This window comes from Trichogramma pretiosum, unplaced genomic scaffold, assembly GCF_000599845.2.
Source record: "Trichogramma pretiosum strain Unisexual culture from Peru unplaced genomic scaffold, Tpre_2.0 scaffold63, whole genome shotgun sequence".
NCBI lineage: Eukaryota > Metazoa > Arthropoda > Insecta > Hymenoptera > Trichogrammatidae > Trichogramma > Trichogramma pretiosum.
The window spans coordinates 205,108-219,992 of NW_019640834.1; the positions used below are offsets into that span (position 1 = coordinate 205,108).

General features: G+C 34.2%; 1 protein-coding gene across 2 annotated transcripts in view; it reads left to right on the forward strand.

The window, feature by feature from the left end:
- The window catches only part of LOC106655915 (neural cell adhesion molecule 2-like), a 66,148-nt gene extending 53,901 nt beyond the window's left edge, over positions 1-12,247 (forward strand). The window contains exons 1-4 of one of the 2 annotated variants that reach the window (XM_023463461.1): positions 6,836-6,908; positions 9,351-9,506; positions 9,849-10,182; positions 10,992-12,247. In XM_023463461.1, coding sequence (XP_023319229.1) covers positions 6,855-6,908; positions 9,351-9,506; positions 9,849-10,182; positions 10,992-11,131 — 684 coding nt within the window. In that variant the 5' untranslated portion in view covers positions 6,836-6,854 and the 3' untranslated portion in view covers positions 11,132-12,247. Of the gene's footprint in view, positions 1-6,835; positions 6,909-9,350; positions 9,507-9,848; positions 10,183-10,991 lie in introns of those variants that run through there. The other variant, XM_014376516.2, reaches the window with a different exon arrangement.
- Positions 12,248-14,885: the final 2,638 nt, after the last annotated feature.

The following is a 14,885-nucleotide window of genomic DNA, read 5'->3' on the forward strand; positions in this document are numbered from 1 at the left end:
CCTAACAATTACTTTTTTTCGATCTTTGACTGTCATTAATTTTCTTTATAGCCTCATTTCCTGCTATGTTCTCAGGCTTTTATTTATTTCTTTCTTTTCTATTTTACTATTACTATAGTTCAATTTCCTCATCGATTACAACTGTTTTACTACAGATATACTTTTTTCATTTTATCTCAACTAAGAATATTTTTTTATTATTAACAAGTTGATTATTTTGTACTAAATGCATAATAAAAGTCATTGTATTTATAATTATACATAAACATTTGAGTTAGTTATGTATATAAGCTTGCAGAATTAAATTTTTTTACTAATGTAATCATGAATTATTTTATTATTATGTTTCAATGTTGTGTTTCAATTTTCACCATGAGTTTTACAAAATGAGTTATGTATACTCATTTTGTTAGCATAAAATGTTGTTTTGTACTTATTTTTATTGTATTTCTTGATCTTTGACCGTAATGAAAATTAAAAATTCATAATTTACACAATTTTTCAATTGTTCGCTATCACAAGCATATGCTCATGCGCGTATCTATGAATGAAGTATTCTAATGGACAATATCAGTTCTATGATTACAAATTGAATTCAATGTATGTACAGTCAAACATGATATTCTTGCTGATTTCTCAAGAAGTCCCTGCATCATAGCGTATTCAAATTTCAAATATGTTTCTTATAAATTTCCGTGCATTTTGTTGTCATGAATACATGTAAAAATTGTCACACTGATTCTTTGACGTGTAGCATCGGTAATTCACGCTACAAATGTACGTTTGACTAGTTTGTATCTTATACCACTCATAAATAGTTGTGAATAAAACTATTGTAACTAGCTCGAGGGTGCGAAAGAGCTCCGGTCTTGCTTGAATTTGAGTTCAGTACGAGTACGTATATGAATGTTTCTTTTCATTTTTACCGACATGTTCTGCATAAGAGGTACTTTTTTACAAGTTTGCAGTCGTTCATATTTCTTGGTGACTCGATCAAGTTCATTAAACTCTGCTGCCTGATTGTATTTTATTGCAATATTTACTCTTTGCTGTGAATATTTTTGAGCATATGAATATAACGTTATATATATATTACTTTTTTTATTTTTTGTGAACAAACGTTCAGCTTTTTATCAATATTTATGAACTAGAGAGAATATGTATAAGAATGGATACAGCATAATAATCAAGACTCTTATGCTATATACAAAATCTAGACTTTGAATACACTTTGTTAAGAATAACTTCAGGATTTTACTTATAAATTGCATAAGCATGTTATATTTATTACACTTATGAAATATTATTTAAAAATGAATCATAATAGAATATTTATCAAATTTGGAGGATTTCAAAAATTCAAACATTCCATAAATATATTTTAGTTGTATATTTGCCAACAAATATGGTCTAAACTCAGGGTTGTAAAAGTTTAAATCAACTTTTAATGTAAATCCAGCTTAATTCATGAATCAATTTTGATTTTGGATTTAAATGATTTTCATTTACGAATTAATTTTGATTCGTGAATTTAACTTGATTTAAATCTTTCATGATTTAAATAAAACTTCATGTCTCCAGTTTCTATGAGTTGTTCATGTTCCAGTTAGTAAAAATAGCCAGAGTGTATTTCTCGAGTACATTATAATTCTTTTGGGCTCTGTAGGACCCAAAAAACTATAATCTACGTGAATCTTCTATAATCACCTGAAAATTTCGCGGACTAAGCGTAGAAAAAAAATCAAAAACCTCATACCCAACATATGTTTTGACGAGAAATCGAATGGTGACCTTGAATTTGACCTTGAACATAACCTTCAAGTTCCAGTGACCCTAAAATTGATTTTTCAAACGTAACCTCCATTTTTCATTTCAGATTTGGAAAGAACGAAAAATTTTACATTGAAACACGTATTTTGTTTTTTTTTTCAAGGTCATTTTAAGGGCGTTACAGACCAAATTAGACCTCCATTTGACCTAAAATTAAGTTCGAGTAAGGGTTTTTTCTCTAACTGTACCGCCTCCAAAATGACCTTGAAAAAAAAAACAAAATACATGTTTCAAGGTAAAATTTTTCGCTCTTTCCAAATCTGCAATAAAAAAATGGTGGTTACATTTGAAAAATCGATTTTAGGGTCGCTGGATCTTGAAGGTCATGTTCAAAGTCAAATTTAAGGTCACCATTGGATTCCTCGTCGAAAAACATGTCGGATATGAGGTTTTTGATTTTTTTTCTAAGCTTATTTCGTGAAATTTCTAGGTGTATCCATACTTTGCCACACCCGGTTAAGTTAATTTCTTCAAGTCGTTTTGGTATATCCGGGGTTTGCAGGTCCCAAGAAATTGAAGAAAAAATCGAATCAGACTTTTCCTGGATGTTATTTGGCTATACAAATGTGTAACCAAAAATCTTCCTTGTATTTTTTGAATGAGCCAATATTGTCATATGTTCTTCCGAAAACTAAAATACAACTCTTCTCCAATTGGCATTGGTTTTTCCATGTTGAATCCTTTATCAAGTTTTACATGAAGAATCACTATTCAATTATTTTTTCATACTTACCCAAAAGCAGAATAAAATTAAAAAAAAAACCATCTTTGAGCTTCAGCGTATCTACGAGAATTGAATTAAAGCCACCAAATAGCCCATAAAACTGTAGCAGTTACAAAATAGTCAGTCTTACAGTATCATAAATGAACAATTTTGAAAAAATGTTTCGCTATCTACTTTTTGAGATTTTAAATAATAAATTTTAAGAATATTTGATAATTAGAGGTTCGTAGGAATAGGCGCAGTGGGTTTAATGCATAATAGAAGAGCTAGCCAAATATATACACACTTCTTATATATGAGTAAATCGCAAACTTTGTGGACCTGAAAATTAACTTTTTTTATTCATTTAAATTCTATTATAAAAACCACCTTAGGATTAGTTTTATTGATTCAATTGTAATTTTACCTCATAATTTATGCAAAGCTCCAGCTGTTACAATATCATCATGCTCATAATCCATCTTAGTCTCAGTCTATCTATTTTAATCCGAATTTTTCAGTAGGCTTGATATTTTTTTGTGTTGCGTCATTGCTATCCATTGTTATTTACTCCCATGGTACAAACCCCCTGTGTTCCGGAGTTCTACTACTGTTGGCTCCATCCGTAACGGAGGTTGTACATTCTTTTTGCACTTTTATCACCGCTACATTGTCGCGTTCTTTGTTTCTTCGATGCAGAAGTGAACAAACTTTGTCGAAATTTTGTTTTTTAGGGAGGGTGGGAGTGTTGAACAAAATATGTAAATAATCTATGATATGAGCATTTATTTTTTCAAGAAAGGCTTAATATTGTTATGAATAAGTAGTAACAAGACTAAATATTTTTTTGTTCAATGACAGTTGTTCAAGATAAGGATAAGTTCAACGGGAAAAAAATTCAATTCACTCGCAGGAAATTTAATTTGCAATTCTGTAGCATAAATTCTTTAAAAGCGGTTCTTGTGCTTCCCGTTTCCTTTTTATAACAGATCGGTACAGTATAATTATTGAAAATATTTGCTAGGCAAAATCTTCATAGACACAAGCAAAAAGTTGAAGTTAAATTATTAAGCAGCAGACTAGAGTTCTTACTCTGGATAATCATTCCATTCTGTTCTAAAAATTTGTTTCTTAAGTGTAGGGCAATCATGAAATATGGTTGTCGAAAATTTCAAACTTTTTACTTTCTCCCATTCTTAATGAATCACAAGGCGAATCATGGAGAATATTGTCCGATTCTATCGCTGGGCGTACTAATTCTCCTTAAAAATTCCAAGCAACTTTATATTGGCTTTAAAATTTGTATTGTCACAACGAAAGTTGAAATCCCTTATTCGTTTATGTATCCGCAAGCATTGGGAAATCCAATCCATTAGCATTCGAGTTATAGTTCAAAAAAATTGCACATGTCAAATGCCGCGGTATTAGCAGGCACCCTGCACGCCGTTTCCTATGTGGTTAGCGCATGTCTCGACGAGTAAAAAATTTTTGCTTGCCTGGCAAACTTTTCTTTTTACGACGTCTCGCTTTTCGCACAAGCACAAAATACAAGCGCTAGTGCGCGCGCGATATAAGTTAGTGTATAGAAGCCGCAGCAGCACCGGTATGCCGGCAAAGACTTTAAAATCCGTGTGTATATCAAGAAGCACATACCCCTACCGACCTGACAGTGTCTCGCGCTCGGTGTGCCTCGACATGGCGTTGCTCGTTCATGAATAAAAGATGATTTTCGTCCAAGTTGAAGCTCTGCGGCCCCGTGCACTTCTTTGTGTACGTATGCAGAAGTAGCGTTCATATACGCGAGCGCAACTGCGTGTGTGCATGTATTTGAAGAAGAAGAACTGAAAAGATCTTGGCATTCTGGAATAAAAAGACAACAGTCTATGGGCAAAGAAAGCGTTAATAAACGCGCTGGGAAAATGCTCTTGTGCTGAATATTGAATTATTAAACAAAAAAGTTTTTTTCCTACGATATAAACCCTCTTCGCTGAAAACTACGCGCAAATAAATCAAAGACTATGCTGAGATTTATGAAAAATAAAATTTTCAATTAAGCTTTAGCCAAAACTAAAAGAGAATAAAATATAAACACAATAAAACAATTTGAATGGGTGACTTTTAAATTACTTATGATAACTTAGGAAATTATAAATAAATATACGTTCTATAGGTTCAGCGTTCAATTTTACTACAATTGTATGTACATATTGGATTAAAAATCGTTCAACAAAGATGTTACAAAAATTTCTTTATTATAATCTATTGTATAAAATAAATTTTATTGGAAGTTTTTAAAAATATCTATTCAAGACATTTTTGTAAAACGAACAATAAATTGATATTAAAATTTTGATCGGCGATAAATAGTTTATTTCTTAACGGGTAAAACCATATCTGCACCAGTTAATGATACTATTTTTTCCTACGAGAGCCTAAAATTAGCGGCAAAGTTGCGTATTTTAAGTTAGAGTGGGAAAAAAGATATTTTGGTCATTGATTGACTTATGAATTTTAAAGTGAACAAAAATTTAATGAAAAAAGCATTCTCCATTATTTTATGATATGATCTCGTTTAACTGCAAATCAGCAAGTACAAAAAAAATTGATACTAATTTTGTACAGCCGAAGCAGCAAGCCTTATTTTTGCGAAAGGTTTATAAAGAGTATAATAGTTTCAAATTACAGTAAATTTGAGTTTAAAACTAGGATACCTTACCTTCGGATAACGTAGGTATTACATACGTATTACATACTCTTTTTTAGCGAAGGAGAAAATTATCTCTCCAGCCAGGCATATCGTAGCGTCGTCAAGTTAAAACTAGAGAGAGAAAGAGATGGTAAGCCTATCTTCTTTCGTACGTATATATAGTCTCTTATCCTTGTCGTTCGCGTCGTACATTTGATCATACGACACTTTCTTTCGTCAGAGTTGCTTAAACGGGTGGATTAAAGCCGATAATTCAATTAAGGACTTGGTATCTCGAGCTCGATTACAAAGAAGTGGGTGTTCGAGCTGTCTAGCGTATAAAAGGGAGAGAGAAGAAAGCTCTTTGTCGTCATTTCCACAAGATACCTTTATTAAAAAGCAGCGGAAGGCACGAACTGTCGGTTAAAAAAAGATAAATTAACCATTACCGAGAAGGAGTAAATCTGCTGTTGTGACTTTATTCTTCATTTTTCACCTCATGTGAATCGAAAAAGAATCTGCCCTTACCCTGCGGTAGTTTGTTAAGATTTCACAATCAGATATAGAAGAACTTGCGTATAACACGAGCTACTAGATAGTCGCTTACTATGTTATGAAACTTTGCAGCAGCTGAAGACATTTGATACCTAGTCAACCAGCTACATCCCGACGCTTTAATTTTCCTTTGGAAATTATAAAATCAGTTAGTGCTTAGACGATCAATAATGAGTTAAATTTTGAGCTAAGCTCACAAAATGTCAATGAAAAACAAAATCAGAGCAATATTCTTATCGACACATTTTTGATACTAACTATTTTGATTGCTTACACATGACGATATAAATAAATTATGCATTAAAAATGTTGCCTATTATACGTTAAATATTCATCTTTATTTACGTTGATGCCAGTAACGAGGTATCACCTTCATCGGCAAAATCTTTCTTGACAAAAGTAACGTTGTGGCGACGTATTGAATATTCATTTATACAATCTTGATTCTCGTCCTCGCTACTGTACACTTCGACAAAAGCAATTTGTGACCAGAACTTTCGTTGTGTCAACCAAGTAACTTCAACTAAATCAATAGAGGTCTTTTGTGACTGAATATTAGCTGAGGCTTAATTTAACCGAGCTTAGTCGACCGAAAGATAAATTCTAGTCTATTACATTGACGAATCTCCATGATAACTATTGTATCGCTCTGATTTTATACTTATCCAAATACACCCTATCAATGTAGTACCAAACTTATTCCATCTTAAGATTGTTACAGTTTTATCCCAATCGCAAGTTACAATGAACGAGAAGAGTAAATGATGTTTGTTTTGATTCGTAGTCGTATAATTTAATAATTAACTCGTTCATACATTTCAATAAAGAAACGATAGCAGCTCTCGAATAAATTATTCTTCATCCTGATTGAACGTTTGAATGTTATGCTCACTTTTTGTTGTTGATCTCTATGTAAATAACTCTCGACAAGTGCTACAATTATCATTCTAAGAGCTGTGACTAGTTAAAGTGTCGCTCATCTATATTTACATGCTATTTCACGAACTCTGCACGCAACTTGTAGTCTGCAAAACACTTCTTTAAGCTCTACTGTATAACAACGAGTAGTAGATGTAGTTAATGTCGCGCAGAAAATACATCAGTTTTAGTGCATTGCATGCGGTTCTGACTAAGGTAAGGGGGGAAAAGGGGATGGGAGCAGAAAAGGTGCTACTTATTTTTAATGAAACTGTGCCAGTGGCAAAACTGTGTAGCTAGCTGCGCGCTACATGTCAAAATTATAAAAGAAGCCAGTAAGTACGAGTTTTGTACACACTTGACACAGCCAGTGCAAGGCTTGTACTAGTTGTGCAAAAAGTTACAAGCGAATAAATGGAAACCAAGCAGCCTTAAAAACTCACTTATCCTCGGCCGACGTATTAATTAGGCTGAGCACGAAGTGCAAAAGAGAGAGAGAGAGGCTGCAGTGCAGTAGGAGAACGAGAGGGTGCTCATTTTGCGCGATTACGAAGCACGAGTAACATTAGCCAAGCTCCGAGGCTATATATCTTGAATTCATAATTAGACCTGTAGTTGAAAAGCTCCCACGTATAATAGCAGATGTCGGAATATTCGAAATGTAGAAGAAGGAAACTTAGATATAATTGTACGCGTGACACCCCCGCTCAGCAGTAGCAACGACAACAGAAGCTCCGGCGGCGGCGGCAGAATCAGTGGTAATTGTTTACTCGTCTTCTGCTCCATGTCGAAGGTAAAGCTAACACTACGTCCATGCGTTGGTGCTTCCTCGATATTGGTGCGCTTCCGGCCCGACGCTTAGTATTGTGTACATGTTTTTGAGTTTGTCATCTTAATTTAGCACAGCTTGTGCTCGTCATTATCCGAAAAACATACGAGAGCACGCGCGAAGGGAGAAGGTGACAAGGCTACACTTGCTCCGAAGAATTCATTTTCCTTCCTTTCTTTATCTCATGTAAATACACGTATGTAGATACAGATGCGCCTTGGATAGTTGTACGCACCACCTCTTCTTAAAGCTTTTCACGTGTCACTTGCTGTACATACGTATACCCAGTGAGGAAGTGTGGAAAACTTCTCTGTCTTGCTCGCGTGTGCAGAGAAAGCAAAAGAGCGAGGACTTGCGCGTCTTGTCGAGTCAGAGGCTAAGGTATAAGCCGTTCTATACGCCAGAGGGATAGCAATGGAGAGATGCAGGATTCTGACGCGGGAACGTAACTTTCTGCTGATTAAGGTAAACTACTCACAGTTAGACTTGTCTATACATAGCCCCGACTTTATACGCAGCTGGTGGAAGGTAACTTTCAACCCGGCAAAATCCTATGGACGAAGTACACTCACGTGTCCTACCATATTGGATTCCGCATCGTCTCTCTCTCTCTCTCTCTCTCTCTCTCTTTCTCTGTATGTATAGCTGCACCGCTTTCCAAGTTTATACTACTCGCTCTTATAGCTGCCTGTATATCTGTACGTTTCTTATTTATAAGTGATCTCTGCACGCATCCACGAATCTCGTGGTACTTTTCTTATATGCGCGCGTAAGCCATGCATCGATGTGAACTGGCCTCATAATGTAACTTCTGCCAAGATCTGTCAGGTTTTATGCTTTTTGGATCTAGAAGCTGCTCAGAGAGCTCAGCTGCTAACACTATGTACGTATCGCTTCTTTTTTTTACTGGCTCGCCAAATTGAATCGGCTGAGTGCGAGCAGCGTTACACAGTTTTATAAATTCGAAATAAAAAGGCTTGGCGCGTTAAACATTTATTCGAAAAAATTTTCATCGTGAATGTCAATTTTCATCTTTGACTTCCAACTTTTATTCTATAAATAGTTCATCAACTACTTTTCGTGGGAGCAGTCAGAAGTTATACCGAACACGGACAAGTTGGAACGGGTACTTAATTCATCGATTTATTGTATCAATGTATAATAAACTTAAAGTTAATATTATTAACTCTTACATTTCTAAAACAATTAAAATTGTTCTTGATCATTCTATAAAACTAAAATAAGAACTTTTCAAGCTACATTGTAAATGTCTTGAATTACCAATAAAGTTCATACTTTCAGAAAATAATAGGGCATTCCTATATCGGTTGTTATCGTGATATGATTGTACTGCTCGTTAACAATGATACAATCATGTACATGCCATAATTTTCGCAAACATCCTTGGACAATAAAAAAACTTTGGAATGCTTTAGTTGGATTGCTTGTTTACTCCAATCAATTTCATCGGAACGATATTTTATGAATTCCGATACGCTGCAGGGTTGTGTTAAAGTCAAAAGAGACTAGCAGAATTAATAACTAGCAAACTTTTCCAAAAACGTTCCTTTTATTTTCTCTTCGTTTCCAAAGGAAATATTCTTAATATAATAACCAATTTACAGTACGGGTCTTTGTGGCGATACTTACCAATTTTTCTTCAACCAAATCGAACTTTCAAATTTTTATAATTTAAGTTACATGGGGATGAGCAATAAAAGAATATTAAAATTTTTGAAATACTCAGTTTATAATTAAGTACATTTAAAAAACCATGTTCAATTGTTACGAACCGTATTGTTAATGTTAAAAATTATTTCTTTTTATAGGTTACATGGGTAAGACGTAAAGACAGGCAATTGCTGACAGTTGGACAGAATACTCACTCAGTGGATAAAAGATTCATGGTGAAACATGTAAATTCGGAATGGTCACTGCTTATACAAAAAGTCACTCACGAGGATGCAGGTCTCTATGAATGTCAAGTAAGTTATTCGACAAAATCAGTACATATTTATTAGCATGCTGTGATTACGCGACAAAGAAAACCTCTATACTTAAGAGTAATACTTATTTTCCTGTATAACTCTTTTTTCATACATTTTCTTTTATTTTCTTAAGCTATGTAACTTGCGTATATAAGTGAGGAGTATTCTTGATTTAATCGTGTATCCGTAGCGCAAACTAATTAAATTATATCTACTTTGCCAATCTCTAATTGAACGTCCTGGTACTCGGCAATAGAAACGCAGCCGGTAGCATGTAGTAACTGCCTTATTATACAATTTGTATACGTATATACACGCTACGATGTAATGTCGTGACAGGTGGCATCTCATCCGGTTCAACAGTACTTTGTGAGGCTGCGCGTAACCGAGGCTTACTCGGTGATTCCTGGCGCCCCGGATCTTCACGTTAAGCAGGGCTCGAATCTGCGACTCGAGTGCCAGCTGATGCTGGCAACAGAGGCGCCCGTCTACGTGTTCTGGTACCGCAACTCGCGCATGATCAACTACGACTCGGAGCCCGGTGTCAACGTCGAGCTCACCACGGCTGGCTCGGTGCTCGAGGTCGAAAAGACCCAGCTCAGTCACGGCGGCAATTATACTTGCGCGCCCAGTAATGCCAAAGAAGCATACGTCATGGTTCACGTACTAGAAGGTTCGTATAACAATTACTTATGTGCACATATCACGTCTGCGTCATGATCGCGCATTCATATCCAAGGACCTATTTTCATTTTGAATTTTTCTATCGTCTGCCGATGAATTTCTGAGCTTCATAAAGAAACGTGCTTGCCGTTGCGAAATGTGAAAATACCTTCAATATTTTAATTATTGACGTTCGAAATTCTGATTTATGTATGCTTATACCAGACTCGCTTTGAAATCATACTGCGATCAGTTCTAGAGTCTATTTTTGCATTTTTATCGTGAAAGGCTCCGATTCCTCATCGTATATCTCTACGCTATGCATTTTTTTCCTTCTTTTACATAAATTCCCAACAGATAAGAAAGACATTTTATTACTATGGATTGGTCTATCGATTTGCTGACTACACTACAGCAGCGAAAAACTAGTTCAAATGAGAAACAAGAAATAAAAAAAAATTTATGTCTCTTTGATAACACTGACAATTTTTGGTTGTATGATTTTCGGCTCGACTTCTGTTAGCTTTTTTGATTGAGGAAAAACTTTGAAAAACCATCGGGAGCGTACATATTTTTCTAAAGTATCAATTATGAAAAATGACTTTATTCATATACAATAGTCGTGTACTTAGCTAATCAAAATGAGATGATTCTTATGCTATTTATTACAACTACAATGAGTTGATACTAGTATTGAAATATTATGAATGGATTGATTTTTAATATTTTACTCAAAAGCTTTCAATACTGTCTAACGCTTTACGATAAAACATTTCGAAAAAAATCCTACTGATTGAATTTTCTGTTCTCGATTTGCAGAAGAGGAAAAACCAGCTGCCATGCATGGTGGCGATCGACGCAATCTGAGCCCGGCAATTTTAGCAAGTAACTTTCTCGTGTCGCTTCTGGCCGCTGTCAGCTGGAGGATACCGAGTTTTTCAAGCCTCTACCCCACGTGAACAGTCCGAATTTTCGGCTTTGCAAGCGACACTAAAGCAGCAGGCTGATCTTCATCACCATTCTCCGTGAGAATATACAATATCATATGCTTACCTCTGTTTATCGTCTATACCAAACTGCCTAAAAACTCAAGATCTTCATTCCGATGCATAAAAGTGCAATTTATAATTGTGTATACAAGTGAGTTTGTGATAATCGAAATCGTGAAAATAACAGAAATTGCGAAGAAGAAAATTCAAATTAAGGACAAACTGAGGACACGCTTTTTTCCGAGTGCGTTTCAAGATATATTTGAAGCAAAATTTTGCCTGATTCGTTTGCGAAACGGCCAAATGCATACCATATGTTTTGCTAGCCCAAATATATGGACCTAAGCAAAGATATTCATGTATTAATGTGACAAATGATAATGTGGTAAATCTTAAGTAATAACTTAATGGGACTTATATGATTGTATAAGTATAAAATATGTTCACAAGTAATCGATGTATATATTCTAAATAATCAGTGACACTTTAATTTTTTAAAGTGGATTATAAAAATTCATTTTGTAAAATACTTACGTAAAATTTAGAAAGTAATTAGTTTTTTCACAAAGAAAGTTCACTAAGTAACTATCTTGAAAAATGTCGTGTCATATGTTCCTTTTTTAAGTATATTATGTGTATATTTTCATTTTCATTCAAACTTTTAAATTAAAAGTGAATTATATTTTGTAAATTGTACATATGTTGATATAAAAATCAGCGGATAAAATGAGAAAATTTTGAATAAGAGTTTATCTAAGAGTCTTAGCATAATTAAATAATTTAATCCCTCATTGCATAGGAAACTTGATCGAACGTAAAGTTCATGATAACAGTTCAATATTGTTTCGATATGAATATTTCAGAACTAAATTTCTTACAAATACATTGTAGGTACTAGTTAAATGCATCAAGTAAATTCAAATTATTTTTTCATTTTAGTATTAAATGGAGGCCTCAATAATGTATTACTCAATTCAATGTAATGTAAAAAAAAGTTTTCCTAACTAAATCAAAATATTTTTGAGAAAAAATACTGACTCGAATCGATTGATGACATTCATTTAAAGACACGCCTGCTTTAACACATTATGGTACTTAAGTTACTTATTATAAGGTATTTTTTTGGTTGTTGTCAAAATAAGAAAATAAAAAATATTGTTTAATTTTACCCAGAGTCATCTTTTTTTACAAATTATTTAGGTCTTATCATAACCATTAATTTTATTTTGACTATATTCAAATTTCACAGATAATATTTTTAATTATTGTAATGTACATGATATTGTAAATTGAAACTTAATTATAAAATTTATGAATCATAAGACAAAACGAACAAAAAATTTAAAAAATGTGTATATTTTATTATATGTGCCAAAATCGTCTCACGCAAATTGCAAACGATGCAAAGTTTTGGCTGTAGAAATCATTTTGGAGATAACACATATTAACTTCATGGACCTTTTGTTTGACATGTATTTTAAATTTTTTAATTTTTCAAACTGGGCAATAAGTATGTCGAAATAGAACTTTACGATACAAGTGCCATAAGTAACACTTTTTGACACGCGTAGTTTAGGGCCCGAGAGCAGTGAGGGTCCTAATAGCTGGGCCGAAAAGTTTCCCCATTGCACGAGTATCGTACATTATTTTATAGCACTGTGCTAAGTTGACATTTATGCCCACTTTTCCGAGTCATGAGTCATATAAGAGTCATGAGGTTAACGCACGAGCGTATGCGAGTGTGATGCGAACGCAGCGGTGCCAGAATGTGCGACTTATGCCACAGAAAAGCGTGCCATAAATGTGAACTTATGCCACACATTGCTATAAAGTTGATTTTACTCACTAGTTTGTGTTATACTAACTCAACGTTATTACAATATTATTCATTTTCATCGATTTCATGCAGTAACATGCACACATGTACAAAATTCATTCATTCCATCACGATCCGAGTTCAGAGAAGGTTCGAATAATGTTATAAATAAACAAATAAACAATAATGTAATAATTCTGAATAGATTCGGTTCGTTAAGGGAATATACACTGAAAGAAATTTGGGTGTGTTTAATTTCCACTCTAGTAGTATAGTGCCCCTGCCTTGTGTGGGGAGCATTAATCACTGAATTGGGGCTAATATAGCTCAATTTTGGGTAGGATTCGCTCCCAAACATCTGGAGCGCAATAGACCCCAATTCAAATTAAACTGTGAATAGGAAAGATATTATTAATGGGATAAAAATAATTATGAGTTTATACTTTTATTAAAATATTTACAAAAAGCTTATCATTATTATTATAAAACAAAGAAAAATTATTAATAACAAAGCCTTTCTAAAAAAAGCATAAACATTGTCATCTATAATAATTTTTAGACCAAGCGAACTTGATGCCATGGCACAAATATCGACGATTCTATCTTTTTCAGAATTTCGATCGATTAAATATGCATGGTAATGATCGTCAAAGATTTCACGTTATGTCTCGTAAAAAAACATGTAAAAACGCGACTTTTCGGCCCGCGCGGCTGTTGTTTCGGCGCGCAGTACCCCGCGCGGTGTCTAATCTCACGTTTTTACTCGTTCGTCGCTGTATTTCACTAAGTAATAATCAATACCACTCTTTGAAAACTTGCATATCGATAGGAAATTTCCTCAGCTTTCGATTGAGACTAGTTTGAAAAATCTTAAAAATGCCCTTTTTGAGATATTCGACTTTGAAGGTTTTACGGCAATTTTTTCGGGGAATTTGGAAAATTTTTGGAAATCCAACATCACCATCGGAAAGCTGAGGTAATTTCCCATCGAAATCATGTGGCTCATATTTTTTTTAGGTTCATTTAGATGCTTTTCTGACGAGTTACAAATTGAGCAGTTTGGCTTAATAAGGCCGATCGCGCACACCGTATTTGTTTATCTTTTTTGGGCGATTTTTGTTTATGTTTTGGGCGCGAAATCGCCCCAGTTGAGATTAAACCTATACCACCGTGTCGGACGATAGCACCACCAGACCGCGGCACATTTAGTTACCAAGCGGTAAGATAAGAGTCTCAAATTTCTTTCAGTGTAGAGAGCTTCAAATTTAAAAAAATTTATTCAATTTTTGGATAGGACTTTTTTCTTCTTCCTATTGCATTTTTAAAATTTCAAAATTTTGATTTTTTTGAACGTTAAATAGTTTCTGTTTTTCCAATTTCTAGCGTTTAATGTGTTAAAAATAGTATATTTCTCAATGGGTGCAGAGATGGTTTTTTTTAGCAAAAGAAGGGATTCTAACAAGTTTCGTTGAAAAACCATAACTCGCCAGTTGATGATACTATTTTTTCCCACGGAAGCCTATAATCAGCGATAAAGTTGCGAATTTTAGGTAAAAGTGTAAAAAAATGTCTTTGAATATCTTATTATACCCGAGAGAACTATTTCAGCAACAGTGGTTAGGTGGTGTACACTTCACTGAAACCTTAATGGTTATGGCTGCCACCTTGGGTGAGGTGGTCGAATGAATATGCCAGCTTCGAGGCATATATTTATAAATGAGATGAATAAAAAAACGTCAATCGGAAAAAAGTGTGTATAAGTTTTTGAGCAAGACGACCCATAAGCCGGATCTCTTAGTTCAAAATTACGACTGTAACCATTGATGTTTCGAACAAGTCTACACCACCTGGACGCCGAGCCTAATTAGTTCACTCTGAATATAACGACCGATAAAGGCATTTTTAAAA